General features: G+C 38.4%; 1 protein-coding gene across 7 annotated transcripts in view; it reads right to left on the bottom strand.

The window, feature by feature from the left end:
• NEMF (nuclear export mediator factor) overlaps window positions 1-25,320 on the bottom strand; it is a 73,733-nt gene that overhangs the window by 1,392 nt on the left and 47,021 nt on the right. For 5 of the 7 annotated variants that reach the window (XM_054725309.1, XM_054725317.1, XM_054725320.1 and 2 more), the window contains 16 exons: window positions 24,682-24,785; window positions 23,021-23,083; window positions 19,382-19,494; window positions 16,952-17,009; window positions 16,424-16,482; window positions 16,032-16,152; window positions 14,159-14,438; window positions 13,393-13,435; window positions 13,212-13,261; window positions 9,523-9,676; window positions 3,784-3,861; window positions 3,435-3,632; window positions 1,643-1,678; window positions 510-610; window positions 369-412; window positions 209-288 (listed from right to left, as the gene is read on the bottom strand). In XM_054725309.1, coding sequence (XP_054581284.1) covers window positions 209-288; window positions 369-412; window positions 510-610; window positions 1,643-1,678; window positions 3,435-3,632; window positions 3,784-3,861; window positions 9,523-9,676; window positions 13,212-13,261; window positions 13,393-13,435; window positions 14,159-14,438; window positions 16,032-16,152; window positions 16,424-16,482; window positions 16,952-17,009; window positions 19,382-19,494; window positions 23,021-23,083; window positions 24,682-24,785 — 1,582 coding nt within the window. The remainder of the gene's footprint in view (window positions 1-208; window positions 289-368; window positions 413-509; window positions 611-1,642; window positions 1,679-3,434; window positions 3,633-3,783; window positions 3,862-9,522; window positions 9,677-13,211; window positions 13,262-13,392; window positions 13,436-14,158; window positions 14,439-16,031; window positions 16,153-16,423; window positions 16,483-16,951; window positions 17,010-19,381; window positions 19,495-23,020; window positions 23,084-24,681; window positions 24,786-25,320) is intronic. The other 2 variants (XM_054725313.1, XM_054725319.1) reach the window with 2 other exon arrangements.

The following is a 25,320-nucleotide window of genomic DNA, read 5'->3' as shown; positions in this document are numbered from 1 at the left end:
TCCTGTGCTATCAAAAGAAAGACACTTCTAAAATTTTTATGTGAAGTGATTCTACTTATTTGATACTGCTTCTAGGAAGCATTTTCTACCAAAACAGTAGCTGCAACTTGCATCTACTAAATAAATTAAGAACAAAAAAACAGCAAGTAACTGCTGACATTTTCAGAATGTTGTGCAATCTTCACAAAGTTCAGGAGGAATACCTTACCTTGACACTGCGGAATAAGTCTTTTTCTCTTGCTGTTGCTTCTTTGGAATGCATGAAACTATGCAAGGCTGTTTTTGCAGCTGTAAGTAGGAATTAGAAGAATCTAGTTCTGTTCAGTCAAGAAATATTTAAAATGACAGTTCAAAAAAGTTTTAAATACCTTTTCCCTTTTTCTGAATTCCAGGAGTAAGTTTCACTTTGAATCTTTAAAGAGGAATTGTATATGTTAATAAACAGATATTACAAACAACTTATAAATCACTGTTGCGACAGCTGCTTTAGGTAAATGGTGATGACTTACTTATAGTTGGTCATGGTGGTATAAGGGGCACACATTGGAATGGCAAACAAGAGTACATCTTCAGGATGTGGCTGCCCCGTCAAAGAGTCAAACAGATTTTCCTAAAAAGGGAAAACAAACAATTAAAGTAATTCACATCAGTTCTAAAAAAGAAAAATTCTAAAACTTGTCAAAATAGTATCTCAATGTATTTTTATCCTTTTCTGATTGATAGTCATAAACTCTGCTTTATAGCTCTGAAGATGTGTTTAAAAATATATTCAACTGGTGTTTAAATATATATTCTTGACTACTTATCATTTTTCCTAGCATAATGAGAAATGAGAACAATGATTTTCAAAACGGCACTCATTATCCATTTAAGAGAAAGGGAGAAAAAAACTTGCTGGGTGTTACTTGAGTTGTGGAAAACTACTATGGATTAAAATGAAACATGACAATGACCACAAATAGATTTAAACCCATTGCATGGAAATGGGACCTATACTTTGGCTAGACCAGTGGTTCTCAACGAGGGGGTTTTGCTCCCAGAACACACTGGAAACTGTCTGGAGACATTTTGGTGGTCACAAATGGGGGAGAGGTGTGTGTGTGGGGGGGATGTGGGAGGGGGAGGAGACGGGAACAGAGCACTACTGACATCTAGTGGGTGAAGACCAAGGATGGGACAGCTACAGCAGTACTGTCCACCGCCGAATGTTCACAGTGCTGAAGTGGGGCATTTCAGGGCTGGACCTTCTCTTCCCTTTTCCTAAGGAGAATTCTTAGGGCTCAGAGTTTCCCGTTTGGTGCTGCCTATAAGACTGCCCATATTTTTTTAACATGAGTAAATTTAGAGACAAAATGCTTGGTACTACGTGCCATGAGCTCTTCTAAATGTTTTACATGTTACCTTAGTTCTCAAAACAGCTCTCTCCTAGTAGGGACAACTATCATCCCCGTTCTTCAGATGACAGAACAGGCACAAAGAATGATGTTTCCAAGTTTGCAATTATATGCAGCAAAGTTGGGATTCAAACCCCGAGTGTCTGACTAGAGCCTTGTCGTAGCCTTTTCAGTTTTAATTGTGTCAAACATTCTGGGAGCTGACGTGCAGTCAGAGTGTTGTGATAGGGATCCCGACAAAATCATACCTCGTTTCCCTGTTGATCCAGATCTTGCTCTTCCTGCTCCAAATATAAAATTTTAAAAGTCAGCTATAACTTAAATCAAAATACCACACCATTAAAAACTACGAGAAAGAAATAGTGATTTAACAAGACTGCCACATCTAATTTTTGTGTTCTTCCATTTCCAAAGATTCTAACTGAATTAATTTGTGTCTAATAATTCAAAAAGCAATGCCAGTCAAAGAGAAAAAGGATTGTTCTTTGAGGTTTGAAAAAAGGACTTTCCCATAGAGCAGCAATTTTCAGCCTTTTCCATATCATGGCACACATAAAGTTAATTACTAAGGTTCTGTGGCACATCAAAAATATATATATATATTGCTGATCTGACCAATAAAATAAGTATAATTTTGATTTATTCACATTGGACAGCTATTGTGTTGGCTGTTGTCTTTTTTTTTTTTTTTTTTAATCTAAGGGAAAAGAGATCAGTGCTCCTGACTAAATAGTCAGGTATTACAGGTTTTAAAAATTCTTGTGGCACACCAGTTGAAAATCTGCCATAGAGTATATGCTGAAGCGGTGAATGTTGTAAGGACAATTTAAGTGACAAATAGCCCTGGCCAATGTGGCTCGGTTGGGCATTATCCTGTGCACCAAAGGGTTGCTGGTTCAATTCCCGGTCAGGGCACATACCCAAGTTTCAGACGCAATCCCTAGTACAGGGCGTGCAGGAGGCAGCCAATCGATGTTACTCTCTCACAATGATGACTCTCTCTCCCCCCTCCCCCTCCCTACCTTTATCTCTAAAAATCAATAAAAAATTTGTAAATAAAAAATAAAAATAAAAATGACAAATAACTAAGCTTGATGCATTTGCCAAGGAAAAAGAAAACAGAATTTTGATAAACAGAACTTTTATACTTTAGTCTCTGTTCAACAGTTTTAGGATAAATTTCTACACAGTAAGATAAGCTTAATTTTTGCTTACATTAAAAACCTACCTGGATATAACATGTCCATGAAAGAACATTCAAAATTAACACCTTTAATGAATACTTGTAAGTCTAAGGTTTACAGAATTACAAGTATGAGAACCGTAAACATTTGAGGACTGAAATGAATTTTAATATTACTAAACAACAGGGGAAAATAGCAACACATTTAGAATCTCCATGAGCATTACCTGCACTCATGGAACACACAGTTAAAACCAAAGCTTTCACTGCTATAAATGAAAATACAGGCTGAATAAATTTTTACAAATTTAAGTCCTCTGCTCAGAATTTTAAGAAGATGTATGTATTCAAGTAAGAAGATATACTTAGGGCTAGCCTTGTACTCATTTGATAGAATAACCATGCAACCATCTTAACTGGAAAAAATGGTAACTTCTCACTGGTTTTGAAATAAGGGCATTTGGCACTTTTAATTGTAGCCACTCACAACATTACGTAAGATAACATAGCATCTATTCCTGTACAAAAACCCCGAAAAGTGCAAATTTATTTTCTACTCAACAACAGTCCCAATTATTTAGTGAGTTCCCACCAGAATCAAATAAAGCCTGTTCCAGAAAACTGATTATTTTTAAAGACTTGTGATAAACTTTATCAACTATGAACACCACGATTTTTATATGTTTATGTACTGGAATTTTAGTCTTACAGGTTTATTTCTAGGGTGACTTTCCATCAAGGATAGGGTTATTACTTGTCCTGGTTTTAGCACTGTTAAGTCCCATGTCCTGAGAACCCTAGAATGATTGGTCACCCTAAATAAGAAGCAAATGCCCACATTTGTATGGTAACCTTACCTTGTCGTCATGTGGATCATCTACAGCCAAGTCTTGTAACTCATGAGTTATAACCTCGAAGGATGGCGTTTCTATCTTTATGCTGTCAGAGACCGGTAGTCCACCTCTAGGTTTCTGGGGCTGTTTCTTCACTGGTTCATCCTTCATTTTCCCTTTCTTCCCCTTCTTCCCCTTTTCTTCTTTATTTGAACCTGCAGACTTCAATTCATAGAGGAAAGAAGTTAATGTCAGTATTTTCAATATTGTCACTATTTTAACAAAAGTGTATTGAGTGTCCATCATGTATAATAGGCAAGGGTCTGGATGCCCTTGAACAGCAAAGGAGGAAAACATTTTAGATATTACTCACCCCCAGCAACTTCATGATGAGTTCACGGTCTTCTTCATCTTGGTCCTTGTATTTTTCCTTCATCTTTTTCATTTTACTCTACAAAATCAAAAGATTTTTGTTGGAAAAATTCAGCAGTAAAAAAAATGAGAAATGTTGGTAAAGAGAAATTGCTTCTTTAGTTCTCTGTCAAAAATGCTTATTGAGCAAGTAATCATTCTAAAGATAGATAAATTATAGTCCTCACCCCTCAAGGAATTTACCATCTGGTGGAAAAAGAAGATACATATAAAAGTATGAATAAATTAAGGCAACATATTCTAAATATAGTAGAGGTATATATAAATTATTTCTAAGATAATTTTGAGAAAGATGTTTCTTTGAGCTTGAGCAAGAACGGTGGCGGGGGCGGGGGAAATAAAGCAAGACTTGAAAGTCTTAAAGGAAATACATTTTATACTATCTGAGAAAATAGTAAAAGCAGGATTATAAGGTAAAGACAAGACAGTAATAATAGCAAGTCATTGCATTAGGTTGGAGTCAGGATATACTAGTACATACAGAGGAGGAACAGGAAACAAGGCAGCACAGAGAGGCTGGGTAGTTACTATCAAAGCTCTTAAGACTGAATTTCATAAATTGAACTAGTGAAATCTTTACTCAAGCTACATCCTAGTGCTTTTTAAAACTATAGACTTCTATCTAGGCCTCATCTTCAAAGATTTTTGTCTTGATTAGACTTAACTAGGGCCCAAACAACAAATTCCTAATTTTTAAATGTTTCTTTAAACAGGGCACATACACACATAAAAGACTGATAAGTCAGACTCATTAAAATTAACAAATGCTGCTCATCAAAAAACACTACTATAAAAGTGGGGGGAAAAATCAAGTCTCAAAATGTGAAAAGTATTGGGCCCTGGTTGGTGTGGCTCAGTTGGCTAGAGCATCATCCTGTGCACTGAAGGATTAAGGGTTTGATTCCTGGTCAGGGCACATACCCACGGTGTGGGTTTGATTCCTGGTCGGGGTACATATGGGAGGCAACTGATGGATGTTTCTCACATCAATGTTTCTCTCTCTTCCTCTCCCTCTGCCTTTTTCTCTCTCTAAAATGAATAAAACATGTCCTTGGGTGAGGATTAAAGCAAATATTTTTTTAAATGTGAAAAGTATTTGTAATATATCAATAAAAGACATATTCATTATTTCAAAGAACTCAAAGTACTCAATATCATTAGTCATCAGGGACATGCAAATTAAAGCAAAAATAAGATTTCAGTATATCTACACTTAAATGATCAAAAAATAACCTGACAATACCAAAAGTTAGTGAGGATATGAAGCAACTGGAAAGCAACTGGAATTCTGACACAGTGCTTATTGGGAAAACGGTACATGTACTCTGGAAACGAGTATTACCTACTAAAGCCAAACAACATGTACAATACAACCCAGCAATACTACTACTCACTACAACACAACAGAAATGCATACTCATGGATCTAAATGACATAGATACAAATGTCTATGAACAATACTGTAGATAGATACATTGTGGCAGCCATACAATGGAATGCTAATAAGCAATGCCTATGAACTACTTTTATATGCAACATGCATGACATACAATGTTGAGTGAAACATGCTGGACAAAAGAGTATATAACGCCCTGGCCGGTTTGGCTCAGTGGAGAGAGCATCGGCCTGCAGACTGAAGGGTCCCAGGTTCGATTCTGGTCAAGGGCATGTACCTTGGTTGCGGGCGCATCCCCAGTGCGGGGTGTGCAGGAGGCAGCTGATCGATGTTTCTCTCTCATCGATTTTTCTAACTCTCTATCCCTCTCCCTTCCTCTCTGTAAAAAATCAATAAAATATATTTAAAAAAAGAGTATATAACATATGATTTTTTTAATATAAACTTCAAAAACAGGCAAAATAATCTCTACAGTGATTAAGAAAAATGTTTTTGGCCCAGCTGGTGTGGCTCAAAGGTTGAGCATTGACCCAAGTGAACCAAGAGGTTACTGGTTCAATTCCCAGTCAGGGCACATGCTGGAGCTGTGGGCTAGGTCCCCAGTAGGGGGCGTGCAGAAGGCAGCTGATCAAAGATGTTTCTATTTCTCTATCCCGCTCCCTTCCTTTCTTTCTAAAAAAAAAAAAAAAAAAGAATCAGTAAAAACATTTTTTAAAGAAGTAATTTTTTGGAATAGATGCTATTTAGAAAGACTCAAGAGTGAGTTGTGCATTTTATTATATGTACATTATATTTCAAAAAGATCTTGAGAATAGCCCAGCCATCGTGGCTCAGTGGTTGAGCATCATTATGAACCAGGAGGTCATGGGCACATGCCCAAGTTGTGAACTAGATCCCCAGTGTGGGGCATACAGGAAGCAGCTAATCAATGATTCTCTCTTGTCACTGATGTTTCTCTCTCTCTCCTTCTCCCTTCCTCTCTGAAATCAATAAAAATATATTAGAATAAATAAAATAAAAGACAGGAAAAAAATCTTGAGAATAAAATGAATAATATTACTAATAAATTGAACCAAGAAATGGGAAACCTGATAAAATAACAGTTTCTTGGAAAATATAACTTAGGACAACCAACTGGAAAAAACAGGAAACCTGCATGGACCTATTATCACTAAAGAAATTGAATTAGTACTTAAAAAAACACCTATCTTCAAAGCCCTAAATATTAGGCAGTTTTATAAGTAAATATTATTAAATTTCAAGGAACAAACAACCTCCATTTTATACAAGTTCTAGAGAGCAGAAAAAAGGAAAAAGTCTGAAACTTATTTTATGAAACTGGTATAACCATACCAAAACCACACAAAAACAGTATAAGAAATTAAAGGGCAATTTAATAGATATTCTCAAGTAATTTACCACATTAACTGATTAAGAGAGTAAAAATAATACATGCAGAAAAGCATTCAATAAAATTTAATTCATCATTATTAAAAACTAGAGGGGGGGTCCCTCAGCCCGGCCTGCCCCCTCTCAATCCGGGAGCCCTCAGGGGCAGGAGGCGACCCGGTGGTCAGGGGAAGGCGATGCCCTGTCACACCTCTGCTGCTGCCACTGCTGGCAGCGCAAGCCTTGGTGGGCTCTGGTTACCTGCGCCTCGGGCAGCCCTGGGCGGCTGCTGAGGCTTGCCTGTGCCTCGTGCTGGCCCTGGGTGGCTGGGGGGCTGAGGGAACTGGGGGACTCCAGAAGCAGGCGCGCAGAGCAGCTGGGCCTGCCTGGGGGTGGGCCCGGCCTTGCCACGCGCCTGCTGCCCTGTGGCTGTGGGCGCCGCCATCCTTGAGGGCATGGCAATCAATTAGCATATTCCCTCCTTATTGGCTGTGGGCACCGCCATCTTTGTGATGGTGTGAGGGTCAATTAGCATATTCCCTCTTTATTAGCTAGGATAACTCTTCATAAAGGATATCTACCAACAACCTCTAAGACAACATGGTAAAAACCTTAGCTACCTTAAATGTAATTAACAAAGATGCACACTATTATTACCTCTATGCAACACTGTATATTGATGTTTGAGACAGTGCAAAAAATGTAAGAAAAGTAGTAACAGATATTAGGATTAGAAAAGAAGGAAGAAAAGCCATCATCTGCAAGCAATGTGACTATATACAGATGAAATATTTTAAAAATTCAGTAAGAATATGAAAAACTCTCTTCCCACATACCAGCAACTAATAACTAGGAAGTGAAAGTTCAAAAAATATGCCACTTTATTATAAAAAGTAATAAAAATTTTAAGTAGGAATAGATAAGATAGGTAAGACGCTAGATGAAAATGGAAGAATATAAAGTCTTACATAATTATAGTCTACATTCATGGACACAAAGACTCACTGTGGTAAAGATGATAGCTCTCCACAAAATAATCTAAAAATGTAATGTATTTTAGTAAAAATTTCATCAGGATTTGCCTTAGAACTTAAAGTATCTGCAGAATATCTCAATGTATAAATACCATATTGTTATTTTATATTATTGGTTATTTAAAATTTTATCTTCAGTTTTCTTGCTATTATAAATATCTTGATGAATATCCTTAGTATATACACATGATTTTTTAAAATATAAGTTCCTAAAAGTAGAATTGCTGAGTCAAAGAGTAAGTACATTGTTAGGGCTCCTGATGGGAATTCCCATGCTGTGCACTCAAAACATTTATTGAATGAGATTGAACACACATTATCTATTAATTTGATGGGTGAAAAAACCCCACCTTGTTTACATAAGCATTTCTTTTTATCAGATTTGCTATTTGTCTTACACTTTTACTGATGGGTTCTTTTATCCCCCTGAAATTTACTTTGGTATCTTTTTAAAACATGAGTAGCCACTCACTAATTTTTAATATTTCATACCTTTCCAAACAATCTATATTATTTTATCATATACTAAATTTTTAAGTATACAATGAATGGTCCTGTATCTAGGTTTTATTGTTTCACTATTCTATCTGCCTGTTTTTATACCTGGTATTAACACCATACTGTTTTATAATTTTAACATTAAAGGTTTTACTACCTAGTAGGGCAATCTTCCAAGATTTCCTTAGCTCTTCTCCAGTATTTACTCTTCCCTTTCATATGTGTAGTATGCTCCTGCACTTATTTGAAGCCCACTGGCAAAACAACAGGAAATTCTGATACTATTGATGTAGGAAAGTTCATTAAACATGATCTTTATTAAGACTTCAAAGGAATTTTTTAAAAAGGATACACTGATATACTGACAATCTCTTCTTTACACGCTACAGCATTAAAAAAAATATTTTTATTATTTTCAGAGAGGAAGGGAGAAGAGAGAGAGAGAGAGAAACATGATGAGAATCATTGACCAGCTGCCTTCTGCACACCCCTCACTGGGGATTGAGCTCACAACCTGGGCACATGCCCTGACTGGAATCAAACCAGCAACCTCTTGGTTCACGGGTCAACGCTCAACCACCAAGCCACACTGACCGGGCTAGAATTATTATTATTATTTTGCCTACAGCATCTATTTCATGTAAATTTTAAAAATTTAAGGGGAACCTCACAACTTCTTTGTGAACCATACAGTACTAACTTTAACCATTCAACCCAGCTCTTCTCATAAGTAGCCTGTGGTGACCTCTGAAAATGGTTGGCTATTTCATCTGACCCAGCAAACCCCACAAAATCATGCACATCAAGAGGTTCAAATCTTCGTGTTCACTTTAAGAACACTCATGGAACTGCCCAGGCCACCAAGGGTATGCATATCAAAAAGCCACCAAGTATCTGAACGATGTCACTTTACAGAAGCAGTATGTGCCATTCCATTACTACAGTGGTGCAGTTGGTAGGTGTGCCCAGGCCAAACATGGGGCGGGACACAGGGGGAGTGGCCCAAATAGAGGGCTGGATTTCTGCTGCACACGCTTAAAAAATGCAGAGAGTGATGCTGAACTTCAGGGTTTAGATGTAGATTCTCTGGTCATTGAGCACATCCAGGTGAACAGAGCTCCCAGGATGCAGCGCAGAACTTACGGAGCTCATGGGCAGATGAACCCATACACGAGCTCTCCCGGCCACATTGAGATGATCCTTCCTGCAAAGGAACAGACTGTTTCTAAACCAGGAGAGGAGCATAGAAGAAATGATATCCTAGAAGAAACTAAAGAAACAAAAATTTATGGCCCAGGAGTAAATTCAGCGTTAAATGCTAATAAAAGTAAAAAAAACCCAATTCACCCCAAAGTTTTATTACCTTTTGTCCTCGCTTTACTGGCTGCACAGCTGGGGCATTTTTGCTTGTGTTCTGATGCGTTTCAAGGTGTAGAGCACTTTCTTTTTCTTTGTCTTTTCCCTCTATCACTTCGAAATCCCCTAAGTCACCTGGAAGCTTTTTCTTCTTTAGTTCCCTAAATGTAAGCGAAACAAAAACATCTAATTCTTAGAATTTCAAATTCTTAGTGCCTAAAAAAACTACCTGGGGAAGGGAACATGTACAACGTATAACAGATCATGGCTTCTGCTTTACCTGATAATCACCAGCTACCAGATACAAAGAAGCAATAATCATCACAAAGGAAAAAAGCTTAAAATTTTTCTCTCATGGATTTTTTCATTCTTTCTGTCAATCAGGCTCAACAAACTGTCACCCTCGACTTACTCTTACTTAGTAGCTACGTTCAGTCCCTTAACCCCTTGACAGCCAGGCAACAGGATTTGTAGTCTTTGTAATTAACATGGCCTGGCAGATCTTAGCTATTTATTTTATTTAAAAAAAATATTTTTATTGATTTCAGAGAGGAAGGGAGAGGGAGAGATAGAAACATCAATGATGAGAGAGAATCATTGATTGGCTGCCTCCTGCACACCCCACAATGGGAATTGAGCCCGAAACCCGGGCATGTGCCCTGACTTGGAATTGAGCAGTGACTTCCTGATTCATAGGTCGGTGCTCAATCACTGAGCTACAATGGCCAGGCATATCTTAGCTATTTAATAAAATATCTGTTGAGTGGTTGGCTGAATAAATGGATTAAAAAATAAGCAGATTAAGGATGAAAGGGAAATTCTATTGCTGTGATATTTTTCATGTTCAAACTCTTCTATTCCCAATGTCACTGTGGTAGGCCAGGTCCTCAGCACTTCCCACCCTCTTTTCCTCCAGGGATTTCCCCCAAAATCTTTTCTACATGAACTTCTAGATTAATTTTTCTTAACTATTCACCTATGTCACATTCTCATTCAAAATCTCCCAAAAGTCCTTTTCACATTACTTTCAAGATAAAATCCAAAATACTTAGTTTGTCATTTTAAGTTTCCAATGTAAGTTCCACTTTGTCAATCTTATCTACCAGGTCACAAACATGAATTTCTGCTCCTTTCACCTCCGTCTATTCATCACTTCCTCAAAAGCACTATGCATATTGCTTCCAAATTCCCACTCCCTTGTGTTCACGTTAATCCTCCTTGAGTGATGTCTCTGTATCTTCATTTACTTAAGTGCTAATATATTTTCAAGGAATACTTCTGATGCAATTTCCCAAAACACCTGAGCTCACAGCAATTTCTTACTCCTCAACTACTGTATCAATTTCAGATAACACTATACTTGACCCCTGAACAACACAGGTTTGCACTTAATATGCCCAGTAGAAGTGGACCCATGCAGTTCAAACCCGTATTATTTAAGAGTCAACTATATTTCAATCCGTGGTGAGGAATCCACCGATGCCGAGGCCAGATTGTAATTATACAGTATGAGGATTTTTGACCCACCTTGTTCAAGGGTCAAATGTATTTACAGATTTATGGCTTTTTCCTGAATTCAGGACTCAAAAAAGTTTTTGTTTGTTTGTTTGTTTTGTTTGTAGATTCATTTATTAAATTATTCATGTTTCAGTAGGTCAACAATAAGAATCACTGTTCATAATGAAGTAAAGGGGCTCCTGGAATGAGGGTAGAGGCTGCTAGAGATAAATAAAGGAGGTTGTGGGAAGGAGGTAGACTAGGAAGGAGCACTTGAGAAAGGTGAAGAATCCAAGTGCAGCCACAGCTGCTGTGAGTATGGAAGTCAAGAGGCTCAATATAAACAACGGCCATAACTTTAAAGGGTGACTAACATCCTGGACAGAGAAGTAACGTCAGTCAGGATTTTCCACCTTTACCTCCAAAACGAACTCTGTATCTTTATTTATTTATTTTAAAAAATATATTTTATTGATTTTTTACAGAGAGGCAGGGAGGGAGACGGAGAGGGAGAGAGAGCTAGAAACATCGATGAGAGAGAAACATCGATCAGCTGCCTCCTGCACACTTCCTACTGGGGATGTGCCTGCAACCAAGGTACATGCCCTTGACCGGAATCGAACCTGGGACCCTTCAGTTCGAAGGCCCATGCTCTATCCACTGAGCCAAACTGGTTAGGGACTAAGTCCATATCTTTAAATTTCAGTGTCTCCATTCTTTTCCTGAATTGAGATTTCCCTCTCTCTGAGCTAAAAGAGTTGTTCAGTCTTTGGGAAGAGCTGCTTAATAAATGACCATCACTGAAATATTGACAATTTAAGTAAGGACTAGTTAGCAGTGGGGCAGAAAATACTTGGCATAATCTGAGTACCTAGTGGGCACTGTAGAAGGAGTTGCTGTTGAGGTTTAAAAGAAGCCAGTAACAGAGACAGGGCTGGCTGTACCTCATCAATACAGCAGCCACTCAGACATGTGGCTATCAAGCACCTGAAACATACCACGACGATGAGGAACTGGATTTCAAATTTTATATCAGTCTTTTTAAAAAAAATAAATCTTTATTGTTGAAAGTATCACATATGTCCCCCTTTTTCCCTCATTGCCCTCTCCCCACGAAGCCTTCATCACCCACTTCTGTGTCCTTGGGTTTTGCTCAAAAGCTTCTTGGTGGCATGAATTGTATATTTTACCTCTTTGTACACTAGCTTTAGTCTTTCTCACTTGGAGTGGTTGTCTCAGTTGTCCCATTTCTTCTGCCTCTACCTTTCTATTTGCCTGCTATATTTAAAAACGGACAACAGTGTGGTAACTGCAGGTGGGAGGAGAGTGGGGGGAGGTGGAGGAGTATATAGGGGGGATAAATGGTGATGGGAAAAATAAAATAAACTCATATCTGCATCCTTAAAAAAAGTGTTTTCTCTTATGTAAAACTTTCCTAATTAATTTCAAGTGTTCCTACTTATTCTTGTCAATATTATCCTAAAATTAGTCTGTCAATTTAATACATTGCAATCACTATTACACGTATTTATGTAATAAAAGGTCTGTCTCAGGTCATATGACACATCTCACTGATTAAGGTATAAAACAGAAAAACCTCTTAGAGGTAAATATTAAAAATGAAATAAGATTTTATGCCCTAGCCTGTGTCGCTCAGTGGTTAGAACATCGAGGGTTCGATTCCTGGACAAGGATGTGTTTCTGGGTTGTAGGTTTGATCCCCGGCCTCTCCCTCTCCATCTCCCCTCCTCCCTCCCACTCTCTCTAAAAATCAATGGGAAAAAAATATCCTCGGGTAAGAATTAACAAAAAACCCCAACAAAATTAAATAAGATTTATGGCAAATCTTGGCAATTTTAATAAGGGAGGTCTTTGGAATAGCAAGGTGATCTGTCATAACTAAATAGTCGATAAAAAATAATTACATGATGCCCTGGCCGGCTTGGCTCAGTGGATAGAGCGTCGGCCTACGGACTGAAAGGTCCCGGGTTCGATTCTGGCCAAGGGCACATGCCCGGGTTGCGGGCTCGATCCCCAGTAGGGGGCGTGCAGGAGGCCACCGATCGGTGATTCTCTCTCATCATGGATGTTTCTACCTCTCTCTCCCTCTCCCTTCCTCTCTGAAATCAATAAAGAAATATATTAAAAAAAAAAAAAATAATTACATGCTTTTCAGTTAGATAATACAAATATGTTTACCTTCTTTCCTTGGCTGACAAATGTCTCCGGCTCTGTAATTTATTGTCACTCTATTAAAAAGAAAAGCAAATACAAACAATATCACTACTAATTTTTCAAAAAATAAAACTGAAAAGTAGAAAATTATTCTATTCACTGAGAAGGACATGTTGTTCTTCATAAAACTTTGAAAACAGCTTACCATATTAGAAGATTCTTCTTTTGAAGCCAATTTCTGGAGGGACCTATGAAAAGAGGAATCCACTAGCCTGTAGAAGGCATGTATTTACAAAGTCCCAAAACATTCCCATATCATACCCTTAATTACTGACAATCCTACAAATTTTCAAATTATAGAAACAAAATCGAATTGATTACTTATTTCCTCACGCTTTTAAATATATTCTTAAATAGCTGACATCGATTGAACACTTACTATGTACCAGGCACAGCTAGATGCTTTACATGCATATTATCTTCACCAAAATCCAATGAATCAGATAATAATTTTCACCAAGAAGAAAATTGAAGCTTAGACATAAAGCAACTTGCCCAAGGATATACTCAATTCTGATCTGACTCCTAAGCCATTCTTATCTACTCCAATGATAATGCTTTTATAACTATGGTATTGTTAATTTGGTGATCAGTTAAAGACATTAAAGACTCAAACACCTTATATTTTGCATGGCAATGCCTTTCTCATATTATTAGCATTTATAATCGTTTACTTATTTCTATTTTGACCTAGTTTAGTCACTTTTGTATTTACTGTATTTTTCCACCCTGGGTCCTGGGAATTTCTTTATAGAGAGACCAGACCTCCAAATCAAATTGTAAAAAAGATAATAAAGTCACAGAACAGAGTAAAAGTACTAAGTCAATTCTTAGTATTATCTTTTTAAAGATTAACTCATCATCATTCCCAACTTACAAAATAAAACTTACAATTATAGTTTTAAAATTACCTCTGGGACTGAAGGTGGGACAAGTCAATGGTAGTATCAGGATAATTTAATATCTCTTCCCCTTCATCCTTCATTTCACCAACAGATTCCTGATCTTTTACTACCTCTTCAGATTCTCCTTCATCTTCGGAGCTTTCTTCCTGCATTAGTTCTTCATTTAGCTCATCTCCACCACTATGAATATTAATACCCTCCTGGTTAGCCTGAGACATGAATTCCACTTCCACAGGAGTTTCCTGTAATTCCTCTTTATCTTCTTCACTGCTACTGTCTCCTCCATCTGTAGAATTACCATCAGAAAAGTCAGAGTGCTATCACCACAAAAAGCTAGATGATTTCCTTGAAAACTTAAAAAATATTCTATTGATTCCCTGTTTTTCTAAAAGATTACCAGGAAATGCCTGTTCACCCCCACAGGGTTCTCTGATTTACACTAAAGTAGTGATGGCGAACCTATGACACACGTGTCAGCATTGACACGCGTAGCTATTTCTGACACGTGGCCGCTGAGGCGGCTGCATGCCGAGGATGAAACATTTGCTGCTCCTGAGGATGAAACATTTGCGACTAGAGTCTTGGAGTTAATTTTTTCCTCAAAGTGACATACTACCTGAGTTATGCTCAGTTTTTTGGTGAAGTTTGACACACCAAGCTCAAAAGGTTGCCCATCACTGCACTAAAGGATACTCTGTACCATGAATTGGTTGGAATAAATGATCTCCAATATACTTAACCACAATAAACTTCTTGGACATTGCAACCATCTATATATATAAAAGCCTAAGCAACCAAATGACCAAATGACTGGTTGCTGTGACATGCACTGACCACCAGAGGACAGACACTCAACGCACAGGATCCGGCTCCCTCCTGTCTGGATTGGGCCTGTAGGGATAAGTCTCCCTCCTGTCTGGATCGGGCCTGCAGGGATTGGGCTGAAACTGGCTATCTGACATCCCACGAGGGGTCCTGGATTACGAGAGGGTGCAGGCCAGGCCAAGGGACCCCATCAGTGCACAAATCCGTGCACCAGGCCTTTAGTTTCTAAAATAAAAACTATAACTTATCTTTGTTAGGGTATTTCCAAAAAGGAGGACAGCAGAGTTCTACAAATTCTGTTGCTTTTATTATAATTTCCACGTGAGAACTGAAATTAGATAACATGGTATATAACTGGCACACAGCATGTGTTCACACTCTGGCAAAAGACACACTATCTAGTAATAGGGTCTAGTTGCCTCACCTATAAAATGAGATACCACCACCCATCTGACAAGGATGGTTTTGAGAATTCAATAAAAAATAATGTAAATAAAGCACTTTATATAGTATCAGGAACAGATTGAAAATTTAAAAAAAAAGAGACTTGTTACAACAGTAGTCGTAAATGAAACAATGCAATATTACTCCCAAAAAAGAATGACCCTATGAGAAAGATAACTATAAATATAACTTAGATATTTTCTTTAGTTCCTTCAGGTAGATAGGTAAATTTATTCTAGTAACCATAGTTGCTCTCCACTAGAGGCAAATATATTATTAAATCAAGCTAAATTACCTTAAATTGTACTTGTTATGAACTCATCTTTGCATCACTTCTAAACCCTAAAGTAAGTGCTCATTCATATTTATGAATTACGCAATAAATACTGAAGTTTTATTACATAAATACATGCTCAAGTGTATTAGTTATGGATCTAGTTACTTTACAATTCACTAGGATTATAAGCATATTTAACATGTCCCAAAACAAAATTCAGTAAATGAAACTTCAATTATCCAAAAGGAGCTATAATTTTCTAATTAAGAATTTAGAAACAAAACTAGACAATAGAAGACATTATTAGGTACTTTATTAAAGTCTGTAAACTACCTAGTTGTTCCATTTCTTCTGATATGAGTTCACTTGTGCAACTCGCCAATGTCTCCATGTCTTCATCTTGCACTCTGACTTTTCGTTCACCTCGGTGTCTCCAAACACAAGACTCATCTACCTATGGAAATAATACCTTTTCATTGATGGAACTTTCAGTGAGGCTAATGAAAATCAGAAAAAAAAAAATAATGAAGAGCCTGGCCGGTATGGCTCAGTGGTTGAGCACTGACCCTTGAACCAGAGGGCATGGTTTGATTCCCGGTCAGGGCACAAGCCTGAGTTGCAGGAGGCAGCCAATCAATGATTCTCATCATTGATGTTTCTATTTCTCCCTAAAAATCAGTTAAAAACATATTTAAAAAAATAATAATGAAGAAGATGAAGCGTACCTTAAAGAGGAAGCTAAACCCCAGCATTAGATATGACGGAGGAAGGAAATTCTTTTTTCCTACAAAAGATAATGTACATAAATGTTTTACAAATCTGTTTTCTTCATTATATGCTTGCAAGATATCTGACACCAATGGTTACACTTGTTTTGTTTTGTCTTTTCTCTGTCAAGAGGAACATTTCCCATTTACAGAAATTGGCATCATGTAAGGAACAGGAATTAAGATAGAAAAATATGATTGTTTGCTCTCATCCTTTGGGTTAATCAGACCCTGAATAATCAATTTTTAGGAAAAAAGGTCATGTTATACTTTCTTACCCTTATAACTTTAAACTATGTGAAGTACAGTCTCATCAATAAAAATATATATGGAGATGACATGACAAATGCTAAATTTGCCACAGCATAGTAATTTTCCTTATTTCATAACAGACTTCAAATGTATGAAATCAAGACAAGAGTCTATTCTGAGAATATTAGCAGATGGTCCTCAAACCAGTTCCTATAACCCACTGACAATCATTACCTCTTATCATGAAGCTTCCTGTTGTCAAATATTCTCCAGTTGGTGCTGTTTTAGACACCTGAGGGACAGAGCAATACATTATACTTTTGTCTTAAGAAATAGTTTAAAAAAATATTTTCAATGAAGAAAGTCATATTCAAGTAAGCAGTGCTATGTCCTGCAAAGTTTACAAAAATTATCAATGCTGATGGTATACCTGTCTTCAATGATAAATATACCCTTTGCTGTAACAATGAAAAAAAAAAAAGAACATCTCGTATTTTCTGGCGTATAGAAGATTTTCTTGGGTTAAAAAGTCGTCTTATATGCCGAAAAATATGGTACTAAAACATACTACATGGATAATTTTCAAATATCTTGGACTAGAGCCAAGAACTGGTCCACACCGTTCCTCTAGTGTGAGATATAACAAAGAAGTAGTTTAGTAAGTTTACCATACAAATATACTTACTAAAATAAAACTATATTTATTAAAATTCTTTTCTGAGATACTCTTTTTGGTAATAAAATAATCTTTTATTTTAGGAAATAAAAATGATAGCAGATTTAAAAATATATTCTAATTTGACAAAATAGGAAGTGAGCAAGATAATTCCACAACTAAAAATATATCATACTAGATACCCGGTGCACGAAATTCGTGCATGGGGGGCGGGGGGGGGGGGTCCCCCTCAGCCCAGCCAGCACCCTCTCGAATCTGGGACCTCTTGGGGGATGTCCAACTGATGGTTTAGGCCCGGCAGTCAGACATCCCTCTCACAATCCTGGACTGCTGGCTCCTAATCACTCACCTGCCTGCCTGCCTGGTAACCTCTAATTGCTCCCCCCTACCCCCGCTGGCCTGATTGCCCCTCACTGCCTCTGTGTGCTGGCCTGATGGCCCCTAATTGCCCCTCCTGCCAGCCTGGGTGCTCCTAACTGCCCCCCCTGCCAGCCTGGTCACCCCTTACTGCCTCCCCTGCCGGCCTGGTCGCCCCTAACTGCCCCCCTGCCAGCCTAATCACCCCCAACTGCGCCCCCTGCTGGCCTGGTTGCCCCACACAGCCTGCTGTTCAGTCATTTGGTCATCCCTCACTAAGCCCCCTGCCGGTCTGGTCATAGGCAGCCATCTTGTGAGGGCATGATGGTCAATTTGCATATCACCTCTTTATTATATAGGATATCTGTGAAACCTCCAAATCTGAGAGTATCTTTATTAGTCATAGTTATGCAAAGGATTAAAAACATACTAAAAAACCTATTCATAAAAGAATTAAAATCACTTTTATAACAAGACTGAGGCAGAAAACTTAATCTCAGAAGTGATATTAATTTCCTAAAAATCCAGTATCACTGCATAGCAGAAAATAATATAACTAATATAAAAATGAAACAAAAATGTAAGGAAGGATAATGGTATTGAATTTCCACATGCTTTTGGACCTTCCAAAAGTATATCACTATCTATCTATATAAAAGGCTCATATACAAATTGTCCCCACAGGAGTTTGACCAGGAGACTGGGAGTTTGATCGCTCGCTATGATGTACGCTGACCACCAGGGGGTGGCGCGGAACGAAGGAAGGCCCCAGCTGGCAGCTGGGGAAGGCAGACCCTGGATAAAAGCCAGCAGCTGGGGAAGGAAGGCCCTGGCCAGCAGCCGGAGGCCCCGATTGGCCCTGATCACAGGCAAGGCCTAGGGACCCTACCCGTGCACAAATTTCATGCACTGGGCCTCTAGTTAATTATAATTCTTGAAAATGTATATCAATAGCAGTGTGAAGTCAAATGTGGAATGAAGTATCATCACAAAAAATAGCATAACCATAAAGAAGGACAATCTCTAGCCCTAGCTGGTTTGGCTCAGTGGATAAAGCGTCGGCCTGTGGACTGAAGAGTCCAAGGTTTGATCCCCAGTAGGGGGTGTGCAGGAGGCAGCTGATCAATGATTCTCTCTCATGAATGATGTTTCTCTCCCTCTCTGAAATCAATAACAATATATATATATATTTAAAAAAGGGACAATCACTAAAATTGAGTACAAAACCACTGGATATACCTACTTTTCTGGAAGGGCCAAAAAAAATTAAAAAAATTCCAACAGGTATGAATAGGAGAAAGGTGTTTTAGGTCAGTATGTCTGTTATAATTAGAACACTCTCTATCCCGTGTAATTGCACGGATCACTCTCTCTTCATTTAGGTCTCTGCAGCTCAAATCTTACCTTCCCAGATACTTTATTCAGAATGGCAGCCCCTATCACTCTCTATCTCCTTATAAAAATCTTTATAGCAATTGCTATCTGGCATTATGTATTTTTCTCCACCACCAAAATGTCAGCTCCATCAAGGTAGGGAGGTACTCAGCCTTGTTCACTTAAACTATATACCCTCAAAATTTGGTACATGGTAGTTCTTAATAAATTAAGAAAAGGACCATAGCCGTTATTACCTGATGATGGTACACCCACCAAGCACTAGTGATAACTCGGGCATCCCAAGCAGCACTGTAGCAAAGTGCCATTGTGCCAGCTTCAGTCAAGGTTCGAGGGGGAATTGGTTCACCTGTAATAACAATGCTACAATGCTTCAGACTTTCTACAGAGCAAGATATGAAAATCACATGTGTGACAGGTTTAATCTTCTCATATTTTAAATACTAGTAGTACATTTTTTCAATATTATAAAAAGTTACTATTTTTTTATTAAAATGTATTTACAGCAGGCTTTTAAATGGTCTAAGTAAACAAAACAAATTAGAGAAATTTCTTCTATGTCAGTAAATCTAACCTCATTCCAAAAAGGATAATTTAAACAATCTATTTAAAGTTTGAAGACTTCCAGAATTATTACAGATTGACTAAATCATCAAAATGAAGAGCATATTAATAACAAATCCCTAGTTATATTTCAAATATTTTAAAATTGGGATATAACTCACATAACATAAAATTGACCCTTTAAAAATATACAGGTTTGGGCAGAAGTAGGTTTATAGTTGTATGTGAATACAGAGTTTATTCCTGTATTATTATTTACTAGAGGCCCGGTGCACGAAATTCATGCACGGTGGTGTGTGTGTGTGTGTGTGTGTGTGTGTGTGTGTGTGTGTCCCTCAGCCCAGCCTGCACCCTCGCCAATCTGGGACATCCCTCTCACAATCCCGACTGCTGGCTCCCAACCGCTCACCTGCCTGCCAGCCTGATCACCCCCTAACCACTCCCCTGCCAGCCTGATCGACGCATAACTGCTCCCCTGCCGACCCGATTGCCCCTAACTGCCCTCCCCTGCCAGCCTGGTCACCCCTAACTGCCCTTTCCTGCCAGCCTGGTCGCCCCCAACTGCCCTTTCCTGCCAGCCTGGTTGCCCCTAACTGTCCTCCCCTGCCAGCCCGGTCGCCCTGGACTGCTCTCCCCTGCTGGCCCGGTCCCCCAAACTGCCCGCCCCTGCAGGCCTAGGTCCCCCCCAAATGTCCTCCCCTGCAGGCCTGGTTGCCCCCAACTGCCCTCCTCTGCCGTCCCGGTCACCCCTAACTGCTCTCCCCTGCAGGCCTGATTGCCCCCAACTGCCCTCCCTTGCAGGCCTGGTCCCTCCCAACCACCCTCCTCTGCAGGCCTGGTCCCCCCCAACTGCCCTCCCCTGCAGGTCTGGGTCCCCCCCAACTGCCCTCCTTTGCAGGCCTGGTCCCTTCCAACTGCCCTTCCCTGCTGGCCATCTTGTGGCGGCCATCTTGTATCTACATGGGGGCAGCCATCTTTGATCACATTGGGGCGGCCATCTTGTGTGTCGGACTGACGGTCAATTTGCATAGTACTTTTATTAGATACGATTATTGTACTAGTGGCCCGGTGCACGAAAATTTGTGCACTCGGGGTCGGGGGTCCCTCAGCCTGGCCTGCGCCCTCTCACAGTCTGGGACCCCTTGGGGGATGTCCACCTGCCAGTTTAGCCTAAGCTGGCCGTCAGACATCCCCTCTGGCAACCCGGGAGCCCTTGGACATCTTAGCGCTGATGAGGTGGGAGAGGCTCCCGCCACTGCCACTGCGCTTGCAGCCGTCAATCCGGCTTGTGGCTGAGCGGAGCTCCCCTTGTGGGAGTGCACTCACCACCAGGGGGCAGCTCCTGTGTTGAGCGTCTGTCCACTGGTGATCAGTGCGTGTCATAGCGACCAGTCGTTCCACTGTTAGGGTCAATTTGCATATTACCCTTTTATTATATAGGATTATTTCCCACATGAACAACTATAAACTTACTTTCGCCCGCTCTGTAAAATTCAATGGGTTTTAGTATGTTCATAAAGCTATGGAACCATTATCACTAATTCCAGGACATTTCCATAATCCCCTAAGTCCTGTATCCATTAATATAGTTTTATTTGTTCCAACTGGGATATTTTTAATTTCTTTTTATTGCCTAATGACCTATTTAGTACCTCCGTAAACATGGAACAGAAGCAACAATAGCCATGCTTATCTCGTTCGTGATCTTAGGGGAAAGCTCTCAGTCTGTGAGCACTAAGTACGATTGTTGGCTGTGGACTTTTCATAGCTGCTCTTTACCAAGTTGAGGAAATTCCCTTCTATTCCTAGTTTGTTGAATGCTTTTTTCACAAGTGGGTGTTGGATTACTGCCAAAGGCTTCTTCTGCATCAATTGAAATAATTCTGTGATTTTTGTCCTTTATGCTATTATACTTGACTACATTAATTAATTTTCAATCGTAAGACAAACCTTGCACGCCTGGGATAAATCCCACTTTGTCATGGTGTATAATACTTTTAACATGCTGCTAGATTCAGTTTCCTAATATTTTGTTGAGGATTTTTGTGTCTATATTCATAAGTGATATTGATCTGTAGTTTTCTTGTTATGTCTGTCTGATTTTGTTATTAGGGTAAAACAGTCGTATAGAAGAATTAGAACAGCAGTCACCAACCTTTCGGACCTCGCGGACCACAGGGTGGCGACTGATGAGTTAGAAAGTGTTCCCATCTCTTCTATTTTCTGGAAGGCTTTGTGAAAGACTGAGGTTTAATCTTCTTTAAAAGTTTGGTAGAATTAACCAGTGAAGCCATGTGGGCCTGAGATTTCTTTTATGAGTAGGTTTTTTTAAATTACTAATTCAATTTCTTTACTTATTATAGGTTTATTGTGATTTTCTATTTCACCTTAGGCCAGTTTTGGTAGTTTATGTCTAAGAATTTTCCCATTTCATTTAGTTATCTAATTTGCTGCTATACAACTATTCATAGAATTCCCTAATTCTTTTGATTTCTGTGAAGTTGACAGTAATGACCCCTCTTTTGTTCCTAATTTTAGGAATCTGAACCTTTATTTGCTTTTGTTTTTCTAGATTTTAATGATTATAATTTTGTTATTGATTTGAAATCATTCTTCTTTATTATAGGCAGTACCACCATAAATTTCTCTCTAAGCACTGCTTTAGCTGCATCTCCTAAGTTATGATACATTGTTTTTGTTTCACTCATCTCAAAGTATTTTCTAACACCCCCCAAAAGATTTCCTCTTTGATCCATTATTTATGTGTGTGTACTTTAATTTCCATACATGTGTATATTCTCCAAATTCTCTTCTATTAGTGGTTTCTAATTTCACTCCATTATGGACAGAAAACTTATTTTGTATGATTTCAATAGTTTTAAAATTTATTGAGACTTTTTTAATGAATATCATACGGTCTCTCCTGGAGAATGTTCCATGTGTATCTGAGAAGAATGAGAATCTATTGTTATTTGGTGGAGTATACTAGAGATGTATTAGATCTAGTTAACTTAGTGTTGTTCACATCTTCAATTTCTTTGTTGATCTTATATCTAGTTATTCTATCCATGATTGAAAGTTAAATATAATTGCTAAATTATCTATTTTTCCCTTTAATTCTGTCAGATTTTACTTCATGTATTCTAGGGCCCTGTTGTTATATGTATTTATAATAGTTATATCTTACTGATGGATTGACTCTTTTATCATTATAAAGTGTCCTTTATCTCTATTAACAATTTTTGTCTTATAGTTATATTAAAATATTTTAACAAAAGGAATTAAAGTTCTGAATAGAAAGAATATAATACCTGTTGGATTTTTAATGACACAGCTAGTAGCTCCATGAAGATCAGCATGTACATAAATGTCCCCTTAAAAAGAAGAAACGATACTCTAAATCATGTTTTGTTTTGTTACAATTATTTATTTATTTACTGTTTAATGGATTCAAGACCTAAAAGTGGTAAGAACACATATTAATTCCATCTCCTATCCCTGGGAGATTTCTTATAGACCTCCTTATAGAAAGTAATATTAATATGGTAGATTACAAAAATGATCACAATTTCTCTCCCTCCCTCTATCCACACCTCTTTGCTTTGTGACTGAAGCTTTTCCCATCAAGAGTGGAGTCCACCCCAATAAATTAAAAAAAAAAAAAAATAAAAAAAAAAAAAGAAGAGGTGGAGTCCATGTCCCCATCCCTTGAATCTGGGCCTACCCCATGACCTGCCTTGGCCAAAAGAATGTGGCACATGTGACTAAGTGTCAGTCCCCAGCCCAGGCCTTGAGAGGTCTTGTGTGCTTCCTCTCTCAGAAACTTGCTGAGTTACCATGTAAGCAAGCCCAGACTAGCCTGCTGGAAGGGTGAGAGACAGATGGAGCAGGTGAGTCATCCTAGCAAGTGCAAAGGTCCTGAGGACTATGGATGTTTGACATGTATGAAGAGCAGTCAGGAGGCCAGAGTGAGGGGAGAGTGGTAAGAAAGGAAGCTGGAAAAGAAGCCAGGATCCTTGTAAGCCATGATAAGGACTTGCAGTTTTATTCTAAGTATGTGAGAGCATCAAATGAACTAAAGGAATAAACAGATGAATACAAGAGTAAATGGTCAACCAGAGAAAAGGAAAATGCATGGTTCCTAACAGGAAAAATGAGCAGCCATTGCTTGCTGTGGACAGGTTATCTGGGTTTGAAACTCAGTGAGAAAAACCCATATGCTCCATAACAGGCTCAACTCATAATAAACAGAGCTAGAAAAGACAAGAAACCAAGCCCTGGGTACCATGTAACCTGATCCCTGCTGCTTTCTTCCGTGGTTAGGAATCTTAAATGGTCATTCGATGAGTTCTGGTTTTGATTATTGATTTCTGATACCCACACTGAGGGTTCAGCCACAGTGAGGCAGTGATTATCAGCAAACAAAAAATGAGAGGCCTTACCCCACAGGGCTTCAGTCCTTTTCTAAATGTTAAAAAAGGCTATAAACTTCAGCACTGAAAAATTAAGCTTTTAAAAATTTGAGCTATGATTCTGGAGAATTAATATATTAACCTTTTGCACTCGACACAGTTAGCATTAGAATAAAGGAATCGAGAAAATTAATATATTAACCTTTTGCACTCGACACGGTTAGCATTAGAATAAAGGAATCGAGAAAATTAATATATTAACCTTTTGACTCGACACGGTTAGCATTAGAATAAAGGAATCGAGAAAAAAGCAAGCGAGTGCAAAGGGTTAATGTAGCAAAGAATCAAAAGTCCAACACTGCAGATTAGCTGAGCATTACTACTTTAGACATATTCACTTAAGATGATAATTAAGTGTCAAACTATAAACCACCAAGCATCAAGCTCTTTCTACTAACTCAATTTGTCAAAGAAGTTTAAAATGAAAATCTATAGCTAATATTGAGATATCTGATCCAATTACTTAAGAAAATATTCTTTAGAATTTTAATCATACCTACCTGGTGTCAAGTATCTTTTCACGATTATTTCATTCTGTTGCTGATCTCGTCCTCCTATAATTAGATAGTTCTCTGAGCTAATGAACCACAAAAATTTCTCAAACCTACCAAATTAAAATAAAAAAAGTTAACATTTCTTTTCCTTTATAGTTGCCTAAATTCACAAACCACCCCTTTTTTTACAAAGAAAAAACAGACAAAAACAGGAAGCTATCCTGTGTAGGTTAAGACAACTTTAAGGTTTGATTTTTCTTAAGGAATGAAGTTGAATTTTATTGAAAACTTATAATATAAACTGCCCCAGGACATTCTTAAGATAGTCTGAGAAGAAAGCAACTAAATTCTATATTTGAAAAATATATGTTCTGTCCTACTGGTGTGGCTCAGTGGTTGAGTGACCTATGAACAAGGAGGTCACAGTTGATTCCTGGTCAAGGCACATGGCCCTGGTTTTGGGCTCGATCCCTGTAGGGAGTGTGCAGGAGGCAGCTGATCAATGATTCTCTCTCATCACTGATATTTCTAACTCTCTCTCCCTCTCCCTTCCTCTCTGAAATCAATATATTAAAAAGAAAAAGAAAAAAATACACATATATGGCCCAGCTGGTGTGGCTCAGTGGTTGAGCGTTGACCTATGAA

This window comes from Eptesicus fuscus, chromosome 2 (assembly GCF_027574615.1).
Source record: "Eptesicus fuscus isolate TK198812 chromosome 2, DD_ASM_mEF_20220401, whole genome shotgun sequence".
Classification (NCBI taxonomy): domain Eukaryota; kingdom Metazoa; phylum Chordata; class Mammalia; order Chiroptera; family Vespertilionidae; genus Eptesicus; species Eptesicus fuscus.
This window is presented reverse-complemented; position numbering and strand designations above follow the sequence as displayed.